General features: G+C 32.9%; 3 protein-coding genes across 4 annotated transcripts; 2 read left to right on the plus strand and 1 right to left on the minus strand.

Annotated features, from left to right (window-relative positions):
• Positions 1-4,210: 4,210 nt before the first annotated feature.
• On the minus strand, positions 4,211-11,984 carry LOC125862087 (novel plant SNARE 13-like). Of its 2 annotated transcripts, none has more exons than XM_049542080.1 (10): positions 11,492-11,984; positions 8,908-9,000; positions 8,372-8,465; positions 7,663-7,700; positions 6,995-7,092; positions 6,434-6,513; positions 6,305-6,361; positions 6,125-6,217; positions 5,964-6,038; positions 4,211-4,649 (listed from the first exon to the last, which is right to left on the minus strand). In XM_049542080.1, exons 1-10 carry the CDS (start codon positions 11,569-11,571, stop codon positions 4,545-4,547), a joined length of 813 nt encoding a protein of 270 aa, XP_049398037.1. In that variant the 5' UTR covers positions 11,572-11,984; the 3' UTR covers positions 4,211-4,544. The 2 variants fall into 2 exon arrangements, with proteins under 2 accessions (XP_049398037.1, XP_049398036.1); XM_049542079.1 differs by lacking the exon at positions 5,964-6,038 and adding an exon at positions 5,013-5,087 and having other exon boundaries at positions 11,492-11,958.
• A 4,247-nt stretch (positions 11,985-16,231) lies between these two features.
• LOC125862009 (ubiquitin-40S ribosomal protein S27a-like) lies at positions 16,232-19,293 on the plus strand. The gene is made up of 2 exons (XM_049541975.1): positions 16,232-16,347; positions 18,644-19,293. The coding sequence occupies exon 2, from the start codon at positions 18,666-18,668 to the stop codon at positions 19,134-19,136; it is 471 nt and encodes a 156-aa protein (XP_049397932.1). The 5' UTR covers positions 16,232-16,347; positions 18,644-18,665; the 3' UTR covers positions 19,137-19,293.
• Positions 19,294-19,985: 692 nt separating this feature from the next.
• Positions 19,986-22,801, plus strand: LOC125862263 (pyruvate dehydrogenase (acetyl-transferring) kinase, mitochondrial-like). Its single transcript, XM_049542297.1, has 6 exons — positions 19,986-20,521; positions 21,099-21,354; positions 21,472-21,652; positions 21,747-21,894; positions 21,991-22,207; positions 22,537-22,801. Exons 1-6 carry the CDS (start codon positions 20,279-20,281, stop codon positions 22,593-22,595), a joined length of 1,104 nt encoding a protein of 367 aa, XP_049398254.1. The 5' UTR covers positions 19,986-20,278; the 3' UTR covers positions 22,596-22,801.
• Positions 22,802-24,286: the final 1,485 nt, after the last annotated feature.

The following is a 24,286-nucleotide window of genomic DNA, read 5'->3' on the forward strand; positions in this document are numbered from 1 at the left end:
AGATTTATGTCAATAATAAGTTAAGAAAAATACGCGCGCATGAATAGACAACGAATAACACTTCAAGAAATTTAACAAATTATTCGCAATTACTATCACAAGAAAATCTCATGGTCACAAATGAATACTGTAGTGGTTGTTACTAATGTATTGTACACATAAAATCTGATTATGTCCTATGGAAGGTGATGACTGTCCCCATAACCCACTCTCTGGGCGAAGTCAGATAGGATTCAGATGATTTATTCGGATCACTTTCACTAAAAAAGAATATAATATTATTTATATATGATTAAAATTATTTTTTGATATATATAGTAGATGTTGAATTTTAATTGATTTCACTTATTTTATATTTTTAATGAAAATTCTAATTCCTTCACTGCTACTGGATATGTCTTAACAATATCATATATATTGGAGATCTCTATATATTAATGGTTTGTTGTGAAGATAAGCTTTTTAGGTATTGATTTGGTAGGTGGGAGTCATAAAAATATAATGTACCATTCGTGTTGTGGGTCACCAATGTACATTTCTATGAAGGTTGCAATTATTATTAATAATAATATTTATGTATATTTTATAAGATTAATAAGGACGAATTTAAAATTTGTGAACAGTTTCAACGATTTCTTGCTTGTCACCAAACTTACAACTTATTTATGATATTAGGTACAACATGAATAACATCATATTTAGTGTAATTTCATGAGCAGATCTAGAAAGAGTCGGATATATACATATTTTATATTTATTTTTATAGAATAAAGGGTTGTTTTCGATAGATTCGTGACTCGAAAAAAAAAATTGTGAAATAAATTTACAAGATTAATATGATAACAAAACAGCAACATACAAAGTAAATTAAGTAACATGTAGTAATACGCAATAAAGAATAAGTGATAACATGACTACTAAATAATAACCCCTGACGTCTTCTCACACATAGTGTGTCGCCCTCAATTACTTACTATCTCTATTCTCGATCTCGCTCCAAACCTTCCTATATAGGGTTATGTTCGTAGTAAACTAAAGTTATGGACTTATGACATGTCTTATCTAATTACCCAACCCCAAATCCCTACATCTCCAACCCCAATTATTTCTCGAATATACCTCTATCTTTTTTGACTCCTGAAGTTAACCTCTCGCACCTTCTTATTGACGCCCATGTTCCAAACTACATTCTGTTTTTCAAAGATGTACAATTTCTACAGTGTGTAGAATTGAGAATTTTCTTGAATATAAGACTATAGTCTTAAATGTGTTATTTGGTGTCTATTTCATTTTCGACCAGGCAGGAAAAAGTAGCCGCAAAATTTGAACACTAACTAGTCTAATATTATGTGTCAATAATTAATAATTGTATTTCAGTCGCAAACAAGTTGAAATTAGTCATACGAACAAAAATACTTATATATAGTTGTATCGTTTTATTTAATAATTTTATGTTTGTTCAATATTCTTCAAAGCAAGTGTTTATAACGTACACTAGAAATTTTTTACTATATTTTATACTGATATAAAATTTTTGATAAGACTAAAACATTTTTAAAAATATCGAACCTAACGTAAATATACTAACATGAAACTAAACCCTTGTTAATTTGATTGATTATATACATTTGTTTCTTTCATGATGGTTCTTAATAGGTTTACAACAAAAACTAATGTAATTTTAAGTCGATTTTATCACTTTTAACCATTATAAGTTACCCCAACAAACTGATGTATTTGGAGTTTAATTTGGAGATCGACTTCAAACATGACTGAATTTTCACAAGCGATTTTTTCCAATTTTATCATCTATGTATGTTATTTGCATCTTCTATCGATTGTGACAGTTTTTTTAAAATCTTATCTAATTTTATATAACCGCGATGAATATACCTCTTAATATATTTATAAATATTTTAATATTCTACATACACCTACTGATTATGTTTTATATTCATCACTTATATATTATGTAATATTCTTCATTATGAGATGGGTTTTGTTGACTAATGAAAAGACAAGGGACCCAATAACTTAGCTATCAATTAACCATATTTGATAACATACCATTAGCTTTATTAATTTTATAGTATTAACATTATTAATTTTATTTTGTCCTTTTTCATTAGGATTAGACCAAATTCAACCCAATAACTTAGCTATCAATTAACCATATTTGATAACATACCATTAGCATTATTAATTTTATAGTATTAACATTATTAATTTTATTTTGTCCTTTTTCATTAGGATTAGACCAAATTCAACCACATAAACATAATTAAACAACCAATCATGTGCTCAATTGCTACTTTCAAGATAAGAGATCCTATCCATCCTATATCGCGATCTTTGATAGTCTAACTAAATAAATTTTAGCAACAATTTTCGAGTAATCCCTCCAAATATTTTAAATTTTGAAAGCAAAAGCTAGCATAGGAGTATAATAAACGTAACATGATCATATGATTATATGAAAATGAAAAGTCAAAAACCATATAGTATAAAGAAAAAAAATGAAATGATTAAAAGCATCTCATCGTACTTCGACCAAATCAAGATTGATCAAATATGTTAAATCTTTCTTGTTTGGGACAATAGCTATAGAACTAGTATGTGATGTTCCTTTTAATAGTTTTTTTCGTTTATATATATAAAAAATAACATTGGTATCCGAGTCAACATACTTTAACTACTCCATTTTATGTGTTATCTTCCATCAAAATGAGTACCAGATAATTCTACTCATCCAAACTTAAATCTGAGAAGTTAATCGATGTTTGTGCAAGTGAAAAGTAACAAGAACCCGATAAAATAGTCGAAGTGCATGTAAGCACATTCAAATACCACCATTATGAGTACAAGATAATTCTACTCATCCAAACTTAAATCCGAGAAGTTAACCGATGTTTGTGCAAGTAGAAAGTACTCGATAAACTAGTCAAAGTGCATGTAAGCACATTCAAATACCGCCATTATGAAAAATAAAACACTCATTAAGTTTGTTATTGTCATTAAAGAATAACGAGAGTGACAATTCTATAAATCCACATACTTTAAATTCTGAATCCATCCGTGCCCCAAGCGTCATGCTCAGAGGGTCTTATCTGTAGTTTCAAGTTATTAAAGGGGTAGTGATGGCAAATGGGTGGGTTGGGTCAAATTTGAGCGGGTTGAAAATGGGTAATAATTCAACCCACCCGTATTTGATATGGGTAAAAATAGATTGGGTAACAAATGGGTTGGGTAAAGTACTAGTTTACCCATATTTTCATGAGTAAATAGTACTCTACTTAAGAATTCAACATGGAGAAAATATTTTAGTCTTTTTTTAGATGAAAAATGTTGAAAATGCTTCATTTTGTTTTATTATATCATAGAAGTAAAAAAAATCCTATAACTTTTCATTATAAAATAAATTTATATAATAACAAGGGAACATATTTTAATTTCAAAATAAATGAATATTTGCATTTTATAACAAAAACATGCTTAATGCACTTTAAACAATGTCAATACTAGTACATGATTTGCTTATTTTACACTATTATTTATTATCCAATATAAAATTAAACAAATAAAAAAATATAATTATAATTAACAAAAGAAATGTACATTTAAAAAATATATTTTTGGAGGGCCAAAAACTTCACATTTTCAATTATAGGGAAAAATAATTAGTTTTATAGAAAACATAAAAAAGAAGAGAATTACAATATTTTTGGTGATATCATGAATTTTGAGTGAACAGAAGTTAAAAGTTTAACCCATTTGACTAATCCTTATTTTTGTGGGTTGAATATGGGTATCAACCCATATTTTACCCATGTAAAAAGTCACTCACCCAACCCATTAAAATATGAGCGGGTTGGACGAATTGGGCGGGTTACCAAAATATGGGTTTATTTTGCTGGCACTAGAAGGGAAAGTGCAAACCCAATTTTTGCATCACAATCCCTGCATTATCTTCATATTTTAGTTATCACTACAGTTACAGTATGATCATTCTTCAGAACTGTCCTCAGAGACAGTTAGCACCATGGATATTTCTCTAAGTTCTTGTGTTATAGCAGTTTCAAAGGGTAAGGCCACCATTGGCTCCAGAAGAAGGATTTAACATTTCAAAGATAAGTAAATAATCGTAACTCGTTCACATAGTTGTCTAATTCGACATCAAAACACCATTGTTGGGCATACATACATACATACATGAAGAGAAAAGAAATAGCATATGAGTAGTATATTGGTGTTCTCTTTGTCTGCTTGCAACTCTTCTAACACTCCAAGAGGTTACAGAATGAATCCAATGCACCATAAAATGCAAAAAAAGGCGAATACAAGACAAATATTGTGTAAGATTTACATAATAGAAAATGGAATGGAATGGAAAGGAAAAAGAAATGCACAACAGAGCAAATACGGTATGCACAACTTAGACAGGGAGAAGATCACAGTAAACGTGCAGCTCTCCACGAATAGCATTCCTCTGATACTTCTTTACAGTGGTACCATATAGAAAATTGGATGGATCCGTCCTTAAAGATTTACATGAAATCTTGTCCGGGCCTTAGATATAGCAATCTCCTTGCAGGTGCTGGAGGTGCCAGTCCGGGGATATCCCTTATATCCTTGTTGTGAGGATTCACAATCTGAAAACACAAGAACAGAGAAATTCGGCTGTAAAACACAGTATCTACATGTAGTCAAGCAAACGCTTAAAAGATTGCAGAGTTTTAGGCAGAAAGTGGCTAAGAGTACTAAGAGCTTGAAGATATCACCACCTACAAGTAACACTTGCGTAGTAGATACGAGCTCTTTTATGCATCAACATATGCTCTTGAGTTGAAAAACGCAGCAAGGATATCTATGATATGTTTATTATTTTGTTGAGAAGGTAACATATTTGTATATATAGATATAAAGTTGAACGTTCCGCTTCAAAACTGTGGGAGTCCCCCATGATTATATGATATGTTTATTTACTTAAACTAATCCATGGTATGAGAAACTACCTTCACAACAATTATGGCAACTACACCACAGACAATGAGGAAGAGGAAAAGCATGATGCATTTATCCGTGGCAACCTGAAAAAGTTGGGAGCTAGATTAATTAATCANTGTGGGAGTCCCCCATAATTATATGATATGTTTATTTACTTCAACTAATCCATGGTATGATTGGGCATTAAATGGTGTCTGGATAATGGTCACACTAATATTCATCTGGAGACTGACTCCAACTTATTGGGCACTTGGATCAAATACTCCTCTAAAGCTCCTTGGAATCTCATAATGATGCTGAAGGTCATCAGATCTTTATGCCAACAATGCAGTAACTTTAGAGTCTCCCACATCTACAGAGAAGCCAATCGTCCTGCTGATTCACTGTCCAAGTATAGCCATGGCATCCAACAACTGAGAGTTTTTGACTCCATTGGTGCAATCCCGACAAACATCAGAGGTCAAATTCATCAAGACTTTGTAGGGACTCCAGCTTTCAGACATAAAAGGACCAGAACATTGATCCTTCCTCATCGTAATAATAGCTATTCTAATGGATATGGATAACATTTCTTCTGTGGTTTATGTCATTGGGAGCCTCTCCAGGCTATGTGGAATCCCTAATCACAATGAAGCAGTTCTTCATTACCTCTGAGAAGAAAGTTTTTGTGAAGAACTTTACCTCTCCACTTCATCTTTCTGATCAATTGTTTTTGCCACTCTCCTTAGATGCTCCTTAACTGTATAGTGATTCAATCGTCAAAGGAGAAGCTCCATCATGTAGTTTATCACTTTTTGTGATACATGATGGATCTCTTAGTGTAGATGTCTAACAACTAGGAAGTTAGCTCTATCTTAGTTTTGTATTTGTGGAGGTCAGGTCTATGTCCCCTTCCGCTGTACCTTTGGCTATATCTATAAAAAAAAAATAAAAAAAAAATCCATGGTATGAGAAACTACCTTCACAACAATTATGGCAACTACACCACAGACAATGAGGAAGAGGAAAAGCATGATGCATTTATCCGTGGCAACCTGAAAAAGTTGGGAGCTAGATTAATTAATCAAAAAAAATGAAAGAACACAAAACACTTCATAAATATGGGGATTTTAGAACATACCTGCCGTCCAATTTCCTTGACAAGCTGGGATGCTTTTTTAATGGAGAAGTGAATTGTGTCAAGCTCATTGACAACACGACCCATTTGATCAGTCTACATAACAAAGAGACTACAAAAAATTAGATGGTTATTCTAAGACAAAACAAATCGAAGGAAATGAATAATTGCAATGATACTCACTTGGCCTTTCAAGGTAGTAGCAGTTTGTGTTCCCACTTCAATTGTTTGGTGAACAACCTACAGAGTAGAAATAAGCTTAAGATACGGATGGTAGATATGCTGAAACAACGTTAAAATGAACTACTGAACCTGTTTGGAGCGTTCAATGGCTTGATCAGTTTCATCCATTGTCTTATTTCCAGCACTGATGAGCTCCTGATTTGACATTTCTGCAAGAAGATTAAAATGAATGAGAAGACCAGTATAGCGAGTCCACAAGTTGCTTAGATGCATTCTCAGTTCAGATTCTTCTCTACAACTAAGGAACGTGAAATTGGAATCCTCAGTAATCATGAATCAACAGGCGCAATGAGTTTATACCCTCGGCCCTTTGTTCTTTTAAGTCATGGATTTAAGGAACAAATGCAGTTGAATGAACAGCAGGTGGATTACACATTCAAGAGTGCCCAAATATGTGTTTTTTAGGGTCACTAGTATAACATAAAGTCATGCATATTAAGATCTACACTGGGAAATCTAACAAAAATAACTTCAAAGAAATGCTTCCATCTGCAAGTCCAAGAATAATTGGAAAAGAGAAGCTGGGAAAACAAAGTCAGAACTCAGAACCTTACAAATATGCTCCCTAGAATAATTGGAAAATAAATGTTTCCATCTGAAAATCTAAGAATAATAGGTTATTGTTCCAACCTGATGCCATCTGAACGTTTTCCTCCGCTGTTGGTTCACTTCCACCTGCTCCCATATCAAATAGCTCAACCCTCTTATTGCCAAGACTGCTCATATACCTGCATCCCAGCCAATTGAAAGAATGAGGTAACAAAAACCAAACGTTTATTTATCAGAGAACCTGAACAAACTAGATAATGAAGGAGCAACATCAGGTTTTAGGAACTCTTTTCTTGAGACTAATTTAGATTTCATTAGCCATATTTCTCTTTAACTTTCTAAATACTTCTTTAAAATGTGGATTCATAGTACTTTTGTATAGTTTCCCAATGAAAGAAATTTTCTTCTCCAGAAGTCAATCCAATTGATGTCAGAAACAAATCCCAAAATTTGACGGTTTTATCTTCGTGGACGAGCCATGTCATTCATTTTTTGTGGAAGGAGTGACTTTATTGAGTAGAAAGGGCCTATTGACGTATAAGGGATTGCAGCCTTGAGTCGGCGCTTGTGTATACACATTATATAATTCGCAAACAAAGTCATGCAAATGTAAAAGTTCATTAACATATCCAACTTCCAAACATTCTACACAACATGTGAAACAGCATGCAAGTTGAGACAAAAGAGAAGAAAATTTCCTGGGAGCAGAAACCAGAGTGGAAAAAAGAATAAATTTGTTGAGAACTCACGTTTTTCTCAAGGCCACATATGAGTTTAGCTCTTTGATCTGCAAAATTAAAAAAAATTAGAGCAGTGTCCCACAGAACTGGTATGTGTACTATTAGTATAGTGAATCGACCAAACAAATGTGTAGTCTCGCAAAGGCAGTGCCCAAAATTCATATTAGCCACCCACATATCTTGATCGCTTTGCAACAGCCTCTTTATGTATATCCAAAGTGGAATAGTGAAGTTTGCAATTGATAAAAAAAGGCACACACCAAAAGACAATAACATGATGGTTTTGAAGTATATGTATAGGATACGTTGTCTCTGTGTTATATGGATCACAGAAAGCTTAATGGTAAAGCAAAACATGGAAAACAAGAAGGAAATGAGAGTGGCACCAAAGCTGCAAATTGCAATGCCAATTAGAAACTCATTTCTCATCGAGTAGCCCTATTATTGAAAGTTAAGTTACACAAAACATCACTGCCAAAAGTAACAACATTAACTAAATCAAAACGAAAAATTCTTTCTCTTGCAAAGGTAATGGACGCTTATATTTACAACGGCAGTGTCATCATGCAGTGCACAGGAAGGGAAATGGATGAAAAGTTAGCACAGGTTCACAGAATAAACTAAGATAACCATCATTGGAGTACATGCACTGCTTACCACTTCAAGCTCAATTGAGATCCCCAATAAACTCCTTTTCTTAATAAGAGATCCAACTTACCATTGATTGCTTCTCATCATTGAGTTGTTTGTTGACCTCGGGAGGACTTTTACTCTCCTCATCTTTAATCTCACGATCAAACTCTTTAACTAACCTAAAAGAAGAATGGGAAAGTAAAAGTATTAACAATCACCCTAACATGGAAACTAATTATTCACTACCCAAGAGATAATTCACGAACCAGCATTATTTCTGATGAGAGAGTAAACACTCTAAGTCTAATAACAATATTAAATAGAAATAAGAAGTTGAAAACAGCAGTTTAAATTCAAGACCAAATAAATACTATAATTACTTTTGATCAAGATAAATAATACTATAATTTATTTTGGTAGGTATTGAGGAATTTTATTCGGCTGAGACATAAATCCAGTATGCTAATAGCTGGACTTCCTGATATAGATTTTGAAGGATCAAATGTAAATTTTCAAAAGAAAAAAATGGAAGGACCAAACATTTCACCGGTAAAAGGTGTGTATTTCCAGCTATACAAGTATGAAATTAGGTAAAAGATAAAATAAAATAAAAAATGTTACCTTTTACACTCTCTCATCTTTCCAGTAAGTTCTTCCAACTGTTTACTCTGTCTATTGGAATCTTTGATCTTATCCAGCTTTTGAAATCCATTTCTGAGGAAACACAGAAAAAGATGTGCAAATTAGTGTACATTTCATGAAAAGAAATGATTAAGGACATGCACATGCATGCTTGTTAAGGAACCGAAATGTTATACGGAAGAGAAGAGCACCACAAAGCACTTCAAAGTATAGAGACAGAATCACAGAAAAGAAGTTTTGATATAGATAATGAACGACAACTACTACTGCTATGCCTTAATGTCAAGCTAGAACAGGTCGGTACCATGGCTAAAACAAACGAGTTAACTAATATATCTTTGCAGATCTAATTCCAACCTTTCTCGATCCATTAAACTAATGTATTTGTTTCAAGTAAAGATGCAGAAACAAATAGCAATTTGTTTTTATACATTGCAAAGTGACTGCACAACTACAGGACATTTTTCCAGCTATGATAGGTTTGAGTTGGACAATGCCAAGAAGAACACTGGATTTTTTGTAAAGCTGGCATAAAAGTGGAAGAATAACAGAACAGAAAAGAAGATAGGTCATAATACCGGCCTGTATATGGAGGACTATATGGACAGAGAGGAACTCACGATGTTTTAAAGATAAGTGAAACTCAATCCAGAATATAAAATTAAATTGTATCATGTTGTTTCATTTTTGGTGAAAACAAGAGCATATAGATGACACTGAGTCCCTATTACAAGTACTAGAGTGCCCGTAAGGAAGAATACTTTTGGTAATCTTATATCTCCGTGAATATGGCTCACACAGCCTTTTGTGCATTTAAGGATATAAAAGTTGTTACATTTTAAAAAAATGTATTGTTTCCAAGTACATCCACAACCAAAAAGTATGATTTAGTGGTCAATGAGGTGGGAGGAGATCCAATGAGATCTAAAATTCAAATCTCGATGGAGGCAAAAAAACACTAGGTGATCGCACTTGCCTAAGCCTTGGTGGGCAAAGTTACCCACTACCTATGATGGTAGGAGCTAGCAAGTACTCGGTCGAATAGATGAGGTGAGCGCAAGTTGGCCCAAACACCACCGTCATTAAGAAAAAGTACATCCTTTTTATTAATAAGAAGAAGGCGCTTTCCGCTCTGGGGTTGATAAACTAGTTTGTACATGAGCTAGTGTTGGGGGGAAAATGTACATTGTTTAGTGCATTATATAATGATCTAGAAAGTTTCAATTAGGCATGTATTCATAGTCATATAAATCTTTCAATATTTTACCATTTATCATATCAACCTTCAATATTTTACTACTTTAACCATAGCTACGACAAGCACTATAATGGACAGAGAAGAAAATAATACTTATGGACAAAATGGATGACATATGAAAGCGTTAAATTTGGGATATCACAATAATCTATAGTGTGTTATTGTTCCAAAGTACAGCACTTAGTAAACGGACCAGTTTATCCATTAAGATGGTTCATTTAGCAATAGCCATCAAAGAGCATAGTCAATTAACTTAGGTCCTTATATTCTGAATGCATAAGCTTATTTGACTAGCTAAAATGGTAAAAGGGGCTCCGACAGCAAGAGCAGTAACTCGATAGTCATTGGTCACAAAAAAGAGTTTAAGCTACTATAACAACTTAGCAGATTGGCTAACCAACAAAAATAATGACACGGAGGATAATGAATCCATGATTGAAATTCATGAAATCTTACAAGACATCTACCCAGAGCTCCGCCACAAACTAACTTAAATTTCTAACTGAAACCCCCACCTCATCCAACTTCAAATCAATCAATTAACTAACTCTCAGTGAAACTAGTCGGGATAAGCTACACAAAATCCTCTATATCGTGATTAGACTATGTGTAGTCTCATTATCAATTTATGCAACACTCTTGCTTTATCCAAGCTCTGCGCTTTCACACATGCACGTAGGCATAATTCCACCCGCAACTTCAAATCAATTGATGCACTAAACCTCAATCCCAAATTAGACGGGTCAGCAATATAAATTCTGTCATAATTAGAATATTATTTTGGTCTAACTGTTCACGTACCACCACCATCTTCCTTTAGCCAAGTTCTATGCTTTTGAACATGCACGTCAGTGAAGACCAAAATAGAAAAATAATACAAAATTCCAGTCATCCATGTTTTTTCGGAGTAGCTATTCCGCATACAAGAGTGAGGCTACTTTCATTTCATCGTTGAATCATACGAATAAAAACATTAAACTCAAAGCTTATCCCACAAAGGAAAGCCAATCATATTTCATTATATCCAATAATATCTCAATTAACTACTCCATACTACACTACAAGCCTCAAAAAACTCAAAAGATTCCATTTTTATATCTAGTACAACAAACAACACTTATAACAACTACGACTCAATCCCAAACTTAATGAAATTGGCTGTACAAATGCTCAATACCCTTCCCGATTCATTCGAGGCCCTATCATTTCAATTTACACATCTAAACATAAACAATGCACATCAAAAAGAGCCCAAAAAAACTGCAATTATTCATTAAATTGTGACAATAAAGACGAGAAAATTACGCTAGAGCTCGGAAATTATCCCGAATCTCTCCATGGATCTGTTCCATTTGTGAGTTCATTTGTAAGTCCAAATTCGCCATTTTTTGAGCAATCGTTATCCCCTTTTTTCTCTTCTTTTTCCTTCACCGCCGGTTAGAACCCAAACAAATTCTTCACCGGCAAATCAAATTACAAACACCCAACTCCCCAAAACTCAAAATTTCACAGAATTCATCCCATTTTACACCAAAAAAACTGAAATTGAAAACTGAGGGTTCTAAAGATGGAAAGATTGAGATTTTATGGGGTTTTTTTTGACAAGGAACAAAACCCAAAGAGGGGAAAATTGGATTTGGGATGGTTTTTAGGGTTCTTGAAGAGGAAAAAGGGGAAAAGAGAACTAATTTTAATTTGTGTGTCTGGTATTAAGCAAAAATAATGATGGAAATACAGGCTGCCAATGGTCACTTTTTTCTGTTTTTTTTCTCTTTTCTCTTTCTTGTCAAGGTGTTGTGCACATGACACCCTTGCATATTAGTTTGCTAACATAACTTTGGTTTTATAATCGCGGTGTTCGGGTCTACTTGTGAATTTTACGGTCTTATGATATTATTTCTATTGACGAAAGTCAGGTCTGCTCGTGAGTTTTACGGTCCTATGATGTTATTTCTATCGACAAAAGTCAGGTTTGCTTGTGAGTTTTACTGTTTGATGAGTCAGGTCCGCTTGTGAGTTTTACGGTTTTATGATGTTATTTTTATTGACGAAAGTTGAGATGGAGTGGTAAGTAAATCTTAATTGTTAAGTTTTGAGTTTGAATATTAGGTATAAGGTCGTCTTAATTAAGAAATATTTTACATTTTATCTCTAATATGAAACTTTCACGTGAGTTGAAAAATTCTCAATGTGGGACTTTCTCGCTAAAATGTATACCACTTATATTATTAGTTTCAGTTGGACTTAGCTTTTGTTTAAACATATGACATAAAGTAATGATATCACATGTAATTTGGGATCGTAATTTGAATCTTCATATTATGATCTCAGTTGTTTTAAAATGTGAAGCTTGATTTATAAGTTTATATTTTGAAAAAAGAAAACTCAATACTTTGACATGAAGGGAATTTATATACCATGAAATTGATTAATGAATCTTTATAAAATTATATGTGTTTGAACATTTATAATCATAAATATTTATTTATAAAAAAAATATAAAAATATATTATTTATTAATATAATGTCTTAAGATATTTCGATATTTTATTATGAACTATAATCTGTTCATTTGCTTAGATCATATAAGAATTGAATTTTGGGAAAAAATGTCTTCAATACAAAATTATAGTTATTTCAACAATTCAAAGTGGGGTCAAACTAAGAAATGAATTGACATTATTATAACTACTACCTATAGCTTTCAAGAAACAATATTTCATTACCGTTAACAAGTCCATTATTGCAATATTTTTCAATGGCCATTTTCTTTTTAAAATTGTTGTTCGTTCTAAATTATTCTAGTTCAACAATAATAGCATATTCAACGTAATTTCATAAAATAAAATTTAGGAAAGGTAGGATTATACGCATATAAAATTATCTAAGAAGTAGAAAAGTTATTTTTGATAAATCTTTTATCTTAAAAGGCAATTCCAATTATCATGTATTAGTTATAGTTTTGGATATTAATTAAGTTTGAATAGTGTTAATATAAAAATGAAATAACTAATTCTATATAGGCATAATACATAAACATAACGAATAACTTGGCTTCAACAGATAACTATGTCCTCCATCTTTGAGTGTGCACAAGTAGACCCTTAACTTGTATAAAATTGAATAAGTAGACACATGCGTCAGACATGACATCATACATGTAGAACGCCACGTAGGACACAATTTTCATGCAGGGTGTCATGTAGGACAAATGTGTCTATTTGTTCAATTTTATACAAGTTTAAGTGCCTACTTGTGCACACCCAAAGTTAAAGATCATAGTTGTCAGCTGACGCCAAGTTAAGGATCATGTTTATGTATCATGCCTTCTATATAATATTCTTATTTATTCCATCCCAATAACCAAATGCAATACCTTATTTGGATGGTTATTATCTGTTGTACTGTTACTCTGTTAGCTTCAGTATATTATTTATTTTGATTGTTACTTAAATTTTATTGTATCGTATTATTTAAATTCATCATTAGGTAACGATGAAAAAATTCATTTTGTATAACGATCGATTTGGTATGATCGTGTCGTTACCTTAATATTTTCTTCTTATTTTGTCTTTACTTATTGTTTAATAGTTCTATTTTAGCATTTCGCCTATCTTTTCATAGTAACTCTATCCCGTACTGTCACGACCCGGGATCACTCCCTAGTCGTAACCGGCGTACTCGACCTCGAAGAGGTCTAATACAAGCCTCTTAGCATTCATTCATCGCATAGACACTAAAACCATAAGGAATTAAAAACTTTCTTTACCAAGAAAACATTTCATTAAAAAAAANTTTACAAACCCACTTTCCAAAAGGCAAAAATTACCGTTCCCACTTCCCACGTCTAATCGTCTACAGACTATAGCAGTGTCGACCGTTCCGGCGACCAGCAGCATGCAGCAGCTGCCAATCGACCAGCAGGCAGCCGTAGCACAACAACAACCGGTAAATTTCAATGTTATAACAAGGCTAAATTTCAATGTTAACGACAATTTATTATTTTGAATCATACAATAATTTGAAAAACAGAGTAAAATAAGCAAAAAGAAATAAACATAAATAAAATAAACAAAAAATTACAAAATTTTAAAAAGCCCACTAAGCAGGCCCATAACAAAAAACAGAACCGAAATAATAAAAACCGAATCGAACCGAATTATTTCGGTTCGGTGTTCGGTACACGTTGTACAAGAACCGAAAAAGCCGGAAAAAAAAACCAAAACCGAACCGAAATACTGAATGCCCAGCCCTACTAACAACAGGTGAATTGATGGAATACGAATAATGGTCGACCAAGATTCAGAATTAAATCTCTAAGGCAAAAAAGTATAAGACGAAAAATAATTTGTTGATCAGCTGAAAATGCTACCAAAGCGATTAAGGAATAAAACGGATTCAACGAATGCGATTTATGAACAAAATTGAAATTTACAAAGATACAGTTGAACATAAAATGATACGTCACGTATTTTAATACATAATATTATGTAATATTATCTATGGAAATTCATACTATTTTACTAGGTTACATATAAATTCTCTTGACATATTTTATATTTTTTTGCTTTCATTCTAAATATACTCTTTATGTATGTGTATAGTCATATATAATAAGTGTATACCTATATCTATTTTTTTAAATCATGAATTCCCCAACCTAAATCTTAAGTTACTATTATACCCCTAATTAAAAAAATCTCCTAACTTAAGTCTTAAATTGCTATAATACTCCCAGCTACAAACATTCATTTATATCTACATGAGTTATACAAAAGAAGCAATATATATTTTCAATATCTATTATTATCTTCTCACCTCATTCAGTCTTTATAACAAATAGTTCAATGTACGCTCGATTGCCAATAGTTTGAGAGAGTTAGTCTGAGAAAGTTTTATCCATAAGACTTTTCGATGCGAGTTCAAATTTTCTCAATGTGGTTCTTTAGTACGAATTCAATTTTAGTATATATATATATATTGCTCTTTATTTAATCAGAAGTCTCATGTTTGAGCTTTAGATACAAAATTCATTTTAAGAGATCAGGAATATTTTAGCCCCCAAAAATAAAATTCCAGACCTCAAATCGAGTAACAAATATCGAATTAAAACTATATAATAATAATTAAAAATAATAACACAAGAATCAAAAGTTGAGTTGACAATTTTGCTTCAACAAACACTTTTCCTATCGAATTTTACAATGAAATAAGGAATATAATTCTCTAAAAGTGAAATACAATTCACTGGAAGAAAAAAATAACAAGCAAAAACAGAGATGATAAAATAAGGAATAAAACGTATTCAACGAATGCGATTTATGAACAAATTTTGAAAGTTTCAAAGATATATATTCCAACATAAAATATTACGTTATGTATCTCAATATATAATATTATACAATGTTATATTTATGAAATTTCATACTGTTTTACTAGATTACATATAAATTCTCTTGACACATTATTTTTTCCCATTCCAAACACTCTTTATGTATAATATGTGTATAGTCGTATATAATAAGTGTAAATACCCTAACTCAAGTGTATTGCTATAAGTTATAACACTCCTAAGTCCAGACTAAAAACATTCATCTATATCGACATGAGCTATACAATACTATACATACTATAATAACTTCCGTTTTGAATTAATATTACTCATCAATATTAGTTAGTTTCAGATACATATTATAATAAAATAACGTGTAATTACTTATCCACATATAGAAGGTAAGACAACAAGTTTTCTAGAATATCTTAATATAACTCAATTCATGAAATAACTTATTCCATCTCGATAACCAAACGAGCCGGCGAGCCCATAGTTTTCAGACATGTGCTCTCATTGATATTTTTTTTTGCCACGTCAATCACATGTTAAATAACACTCGTTTAATTAAATAACATAACTCAAGTTCCAAATACCTTTTTTTCTATATCATAATTTTTATGTTCAAACGCCTACCGTTCGATCCAATTTACCAAAAGATCCCATTTCGATAACCCATTGAAACGAACGGGTCTTCGGTTCAAGCCCAGATTATTATTTGCAAGCCCAGTTAGGGCCCAAATTGGAACTATAAATTCTTCATAAACCCTAACCGCCATTTTTCTTCCTTCAACTCTCAGTGTAGCGGCACTTTTTCACCTTCAAATTTGTAAGTTTCAATTTCTTTTAATTACAATGTAATGATCTTTTGTATTGTAAAACACAAATGTATTATACGTTGTTCGATGTGATTTTAGTAATTGTTACATGTTAATTTGATCTAGAATAGACCCGAGCTGCAATTTTGTTGATTGAAATAGATGCCCAGTTGATTGATTAATGAAAGATTTGTTCTTTGTTTGATTTGACCCGAATTGAGCAAAATGGTTAGAGCTAATCCCATTGCTCACATATCATTATTTATAGTGATTTGTACATGTTAATTTGAGTTAGGATAGAGGTGAACAGCAATTTGCTTGATTGAAACAGATGCCCAGTTGATTGATTGATGAAAGATTTGTTCTTTGTTTGATTTGACCCGAATCGAGCAAAATGGTTTTTATAAGGAATAGCTTAAGAGTATTCATATAGCTAGACCCCATTTTCCCCATATCATTGTTTCTTGTGATTTTTACATGTTAATATACGTTTCTCCTTTAAATTGGGCTAGGCTATACTAGACATACATAGTTATAGAGGGACTGCATTCTTTTTCATTGAAACAGATGCCTAGTTGACTGATCAATGAAAGATCTGTTCATTTTGCCTAGTTGATTGATCGATGAAAGATTTGTTCTTTGTTTGATTTGACCCGAATTGAGCAAAATATTTCCCCATATCATTGTTTTGATTTTTACAAGTTAAAACAAATGTTCGTTTAAATTGCCCCCAGATATGCCTTAATTGTTACAGAAATAGAACCCTAGTTAACTGCTTGATGGAATGTCCGTTTGTTGTTTGATATTACCCAAATAGAGCAAATGGTTAGTTTTGTTTGTAATTGAGGTGTTGTCGTTAGTTTGGCTCGGGTATAATTGAATAGTTACATATTATTCATAGCTGACTCCCTTTCATACACACGATATCATGGTTTCTTGTGATTTCGTCAAGTTATATATGTTCCTTCGTCTAATGTGGTTATAGAGGAACTCCAATTTCATTGCAATAGAGGCCTAGTTTTTTGATTGAAGAAATATTCGTATTTATGCATTGTATGTAGTTGTAGTCAGTGATTTGGCTCAAATAGAATTGAATAGTTCTACAGCTTTATGATAAAATGAAGTGAATAGTTACAATGGTGACAAAGGAAACTTTTTTTTTGTTGGAATAGAGACTTAGCTGATTGATAAAATATCTGTGCTTTGTTTGATTTGGTCGGAATAGTGTGAAATGAGTGCAAGGGATTTATACAGCAACTCCCGCTTTTTTTTTTTTTTTTTTTTTTGGGCAATAAAATGTGAATATTACCATACAACCAAAACACCTCAACAGTCTTTACATTCTATGAGCATCTAGTGATCTGAATCCCCTTCTAGGAAGATTATTCAGTGTCGATCTAGACCTCCATCGCACTTACTAAAACAAAATAAGCAAAACAGCAAACAAAACCTATATTAATTACTAATTCTCAGTATCAAAACTTGGCACCTTCTTGCTTTTCGAGATCCTATGAACAAGCTCACCATTTCTCTGATTTCCTTTTGAATCTGTCGTTATAAACCTTGTGTCTACATTCAGACCCCTGTACACTCTCCAGTTCCTTGCTTGCCATGCATAATAAATCAAGGCTCCATATAATGCAGCTGCTAGTTCCTTTTGAAATTGTCTCCATTGTCTATTCTTGATCCATCACATACAATCCTCTACATTTTTTGCTGGAATTGGAATGCCAGCCCATCTACTCAACGATCCCCGAACCTCCCCGATCCAATTGCACTCTCCAAAAAGGTGTTGCTGGTTCTCTGGCGTAGCCAGTGCACACAAGCAACAGTCAATATCTCCTACATCTGGAAACTGTAGCCTCATCATCCTCTCCTTTGTAAGAAGCTTATTCTGGTATGCTATCCACAGGATCACCCTTTGTCAGGTAAACATAATAGAACTCCATATTAGATCTTCTTCCCTAAGTCTAGTCAAAGGACCCAACATATCAATATAGCTACTAGACACTGAGTAGATACCATTAGTCGTTAATCTAAATATGCCTCTTCTGTACCAACTTACCATTTTCTCTTTCAAACCAATCAATTTTTTCCAGTACCAACTACTATCCTGAGGTGGACAATGATCCCAAATATTCCTACATGTTTTCATATATATCTCATGCACCCATTTTACCCATAACATGTCCTTCTTTGTTGCCAATTGCCATAAAAGTTTCCCAATGGATGCTACATTCTCCCGCTTTGTTTATAATTGTGTAGTCATTAATATATTGAATATATGCTCTTTGTTGAGTTGTGCAGCTGGTGCACCAAGTGGTGAAAAATGCAGATCTTTGTTAAGACCCTGACGGGCAAGACTATTACCTTAGAGGTAGAGTCATCAGACACCATTGACAATGTTAAGGCTAAGATTCAAGACAAGGAAGGCATTCCACCAGACCAACAGCGATTGATTTTCGCCGGTAAGCAGCTCGAGGACGGACGAACACTAGCTGACTACAACATCCAGAAGGAGTCTACCCTCCACCTTGTCCTTCGTCTACGTGGTGGTGCCAAGAAGCGTAAGAAGAAAACTTACACCAAGCCTAAGAAGATCAAGCACAAGAAGAAGAAGGTTAAGCTCGCTGTCCTCCAGTTTTACAAGGTTGATGATTCTGGCAAGGTTCAGAGGCTCCGTAAGGAGTGCCCCAACGCTGAGTGTGGCGCTGGAACCTTCATGGCTAACCATTTTGATAGGCACTATTGTGGTAAATGTGGCCTTACCTATGTTTACCAGAAGGCTGGTGGTGATTAGAGAAGTGTTAGTTTGGTTATTACTTTATCTTAGATTTTGCCCACATTTGTGCCCCTATACTCTCCTTTTAATGTCTTGTTTGTGACAAGATGTAATGAATTTAGATTATGGAATTATGTTTGCAGCTTATAAGAAGCTATGGATTTTGTCAGCTAAAGTATTTTACACCTTCTGTTTTTGTGCTTTTATTCACTCGGATTATTTTGTTCAGATCCCACCCTTCTTCCAATATTCACTTGCTATCTTGAAACCTGTTTGCTTGATTTGCTTGGTTGGTTAACCAATCACAAGCTGACAAATTTTGTGTTAGAATTAAATTGGTGATAAATCCAAACCTAGAAAAGTTCTCAAACATCACATGTCAATTTTGACTTTTGAGTAGCAAAAGCTATCACGGAAAAAAGGTTCCATTCCTTATATTCATCATATAATAAAAATATGACAAATGAATAATTGATATGCGGGTAATAGACAGAATTTATCGCATCAAATACAATATTTAGTAACTATGAATTCATCACATCAAATACAATATAAACATACATAAACTATAAATCAATTCATCTATTATTTAAAGTTTATTCAAATAACTACTACAATAACTATCACATAAATTACTACATCTTACCGAATCTTGCGTAACTAATTATTACATTACAAATCTTGCATAACTAATTCTTACATTATAAATCTTGCGTAACTAATTCTTACCTTACAAATCTTGACGTAACTACTTCTTACATTACAAATCTTAGGTAACTAATTCTTACACGGAAAATATAACAAAAGAGGTAAATGATGAGTAACTGAAAATATTACAAAAGAGGTATATTTAGATGAAGCTGAAGAAAGTATATTTGACCTTTTCTAATCCTATTGCTTTGCATTAAGTATAGTAACTGTCTTCTTCCATGCTATGAAAGAACAAATTTTTCATATGAGTCAATTAAATTTTCCATTAATATCCACATTTATTGACAAAAATCACTTTTTTTCTAGACCCCTTTTTGATTCTTGAAGTAGATATGAACCCCATTTTTTGGATTTTTGATATATGTTATTTTGTTTTGAGATTATAGAGTAAATCTCTTACTTTATCATTGTCAAAATTGTGTTTTTTTTTTTTTTTTGAGTTTTGTTTGATGGCGAAGAAGAAGCTGAGTGATAGCCTTGTTAAGGAATTGGCAGAGGAGGTGAAGGAATGGGGTAGCATGAAACAAACTGGTGTTAGTTTAAAACATATGATGAATTTTGGAGGTTCTTCGAAAAATTTATTGATTTCTGCTCAATTTGTTCATAAAGAGTTGCCTATTCGAATTGCTCGTAGAGTTATTGAGCTTGAAAATCTTCCTTATGGATTGTCTTCAAAGAATGCTGTTTTACAGGTTGGTTTACTCGTGGAATTACATTGTGTATGTTGTTATTGTTGGTTTCATCGAATTAAAATGTGTGAAAAATGATGAATTACTTGTAAATTAGTTGTATGTTGTTTATATAGATAATCTATGTTGTTGAAAGATTCATTGTAGATTAAACAAAGTAGAAATGAGGGTGTTGTTTAAGCCAACTTGATCGCGTCTTTGTTGTTGGGATTTGAACCTTGATCTCCAATGGTTTTCACCCATGTTAGTGATCGTTGAGTCAGTGTTGCTAGATTGAGTTTATTTCTGTTACCAACACTTGAACGTTCTTATTGTTGCTTCTGTTAATAGTTCGTTCGTTTCCACCTACTTAGTGATTCTGTTGTTTTTCCTTAGATTTTCATCCTTTTGGCATAGACCACCCTGGTGTTTGATCAATCAATATGCATCCCAAAGTTGAGTTGGCTCTACGAACCATATGTATCCGTTCCATATTTCCAACAAATTCGATTTCCCACACTTGTTGATGCAATTCTGTCACCTTGGTGTTTGATATTGTACATTACAAGTATATAATGTTGTGTTGCTTTCTCTGTTTTAGGTTCGTGATTGGTATTTGGATTCTTTTCGTGACCTTCGATCCTATCCAGAAATAAAGGATAAAAATGATGACTTGAAATTTACACAAATGGTTAAGATGATTAAGGTCAGGCACAATAATGTCGTTCCTATGATGGCTTTGGGAGTCAAACAACTCAAGAAAGAGCGGCCTCAATTCGATTACAAGGATTTGAAAGAAGTACACCAGTTTCTTGATCGATTTTACTTATCTAGGATTGGGATTCGTATGCTTATCGGTTAGCTCCATACTTTTCCTGGCTTGATTCTTCTAGCATCGATCTTTATCTTGTATAAGTTGTTTCGTTTCAACGTTAACAAATGTGGCTTCACAGCTAAATTTTTGTTAACTGCAGGGCAGCATGTGGCCTTACATGATCCTAATCCACTTCCCAATTGTGTGGGATATATACATACAAAAATGTCTCCTCTGGAGGTTGTACGCGATGCCAGTGAGGATGCCCGGAGTATATGCTTACGTGAATATGGCAGTGCACCTGAAGTTAACATTTACGGAGATCCTAATTTGACATTCCCGTATGCTTTCTACTTAAATCATGACCATCATTCGTTATACAAAACGATAGTTCTGTCAGGTCCTATTTCTTTGTTTTATGTTTTTTATCTGCAGTTATGTTCCATCTCATCTGCATATGATGGTCTTTGAGTTGGTAAAGAACTCTGCTCGTGCTGTACAAGAACGATTCATGGATTCTGATGACGATGCCCCTCCTATTCGTATAATAGTTGCTGGTGGTTTAGAGGATGTCACCATTAAGGCATGACCTCTTTTCATTTACCATTCTTACTATGATTCGAAAATGTCTAGCTATTTTCTTTGACATTACTTAGTACGAATGCTCGCGTTGATACAGATTTCTGATGAAGGAGGTGGAATACCAAGAAGTGGACTTCCCAAAATTTTCACTTATCTCTACAGTACAGCTGAGAATCCGCTGGACGAGGACTTCACAACAACTGGTGCAGCTACTGCATGCACCATGGCTGGTTATGGCTATGGAATTCCAATAAGTCGTTTATATGCTCGTTACTTTGGAGGGGATTTGCAGATTCTCTCGATGGAAGGCTATGGTATGATACTTATTTTTCGATATTATAGCATCGTTGTTATGACAGGCCATAACAGTTAAGAGTACATCTGCATAATTGTATTGTGTGTATATGTAACTTAGCCTGAATTTTGATGAAGGAATATCTAGCACTTAAAAGATGTTACATAAACAGTGGCGTAGCCACGTAGTGTGAAGGGTGGTGGTCGTTTAGTTTTGCATGATAACCACTCTATTGATCATATCTGCATTCATCGAAGAGTTATATTTTGCGTATACAAGAAACTATATCGTGTATACATATTTGTTAAACTTTCAACACCCTTAACGAAATCTCTAACCTTGTTACAGGTACAGATGCTTTCCTTCATTTATTGAGGTTGGGAGATTCACAAGAGCCCTTGCCTTGATGCATATGACATTGGGAGCTCAATCTTGTTAAGAAAATTTGATTCTAATGTACTTACAAAGGGAGAACTTTGAAAACTCATTTTAGGAATAAATAAATGATGTTAGTAGCAAAGCCTCTTTGTTCTATTAGGGCTCGGGAACGTTTGGTACAAAGATTAATAGCGTAGAGATTAGTAACATATGAATTAGTAACACAGAGATTGGTAATGTAAGGATTATTTTTTTTTATCAAGTGTTTAGTTTATTGCTTTCCATCTAATCCTGTGTTTGATTTAAAAATTTACAAAAAGCCTCCTTCCAGCGATTATCCCAGTAGAGTTTTCTGAGTCTGACAATTGCAAACTCTATTCACGACCCATAGACTAGACTCGTAAACCAATTTTTGAAAATTAATTTTTTGTGTTGATTCATACGGACCCTATTACGGACCATAAAATCATCTACGGGCCGTAAATTGAGCTCGTAGAATGAGCCTTTGAAGGTTGATTTGAAGCCTGATTTTTCACGAATTCATTTACAATTCGTGCTTCAATTTAACTTTTAAATGTCCATTTTACCCATATGGAATAATTTATAATCCACACAAATATTGAAAACCTGTCTTTCTTTCTTAAATTTTGACTCGAATACAAATTCAAATTTAATCAAACTTTGTAAAATATATATATCATATCATATTATACTAAAAGTGGGAACATCAAAATGAAAAGTTGAAATACCTTTTTACCCTTCAAAATACTATTTCTATTTATCTTTTTTTACAAAACCAAATATATATTCTAATAGCTAATTATATATAGATGGAATCAGTTTTAAAAGTATTCAATGTGCATTAAATTATTTAATGATGATGGAATTAAGTAAGATATGTGAATGAGAATGACCCATACTTTACTCAAAATGTTTTTACGTTTTTTTTGAAGCATGAAGAATTCTAAGAGATGAAATTCAATGCACACCACATTCATTTACAATGAATGTAGGACATTTAAAATTAGTCTAACCTTTAGACTTCTCCAATTGAAGTACTATAAAATAGTATAAATACCACTCCTATTTCTAAAATGGATAAAGGAAGTTGAAAAACTAAATTTCATACGACAACCAAATTACTCGAAGGTAAATGACAACTATCCATCCAATTATTTTACAAGATGGTAAAGTTGGTTTCATCATTTAGACATAATATGCAGTAATAGTTTGGCTAATTCTCATTCTTTATTTAGGGAAGAGTTATTCTTTTTTCGTCTAACATATTGTAAATTGTAACAGGACGCTATCTGCTTTGAGAGTTTTGTCGATACCATCATCTAAATAACTTTTTTTGATTTGTGTAATACAATAATTATATATATTTTCTTTTGCTATTTATTGTAATTCACACTTTAATTATAATGTAATTTTCTTTTGGACAACATCTGAAGTTTCATACACAATGAGGAAAAAGGTGAACTTCATTCGAAAAGTTTTATATACACTATAGATTTTAATAGGAGTATACCAAGAACAGTGGCGGACCCAGGATTTTCGTTCAGGGGGTTCGAAAAATAAAAGTATAAACGTGTAAATAAGCCTTTAGAAATGGGATCCTTGAATTCTTTTGGGTTTAAAAGCACACTTTTAGCACGTTTTTTAAAAAAAACTAAAAAAAAAAAACTTTTAGCACGTTTTTTAAAATTAAAAAAAAAAA

This window comes from Solanum stenotomum, chromosome 4 (genome assembly GCF_019186545.1).
Source record: "Solanum stenotomum isolate F172 chromosome 4, ASM1918654v1, whole genome shotgun sequence".
Taxonomy (NCBI): domain Eukaryota; kingdom Viridiplantae; phylum Streptophyta; class Magnoliopsida; order Solanales; family Solanaceae; genus Solanum; species Solanum stenotomum.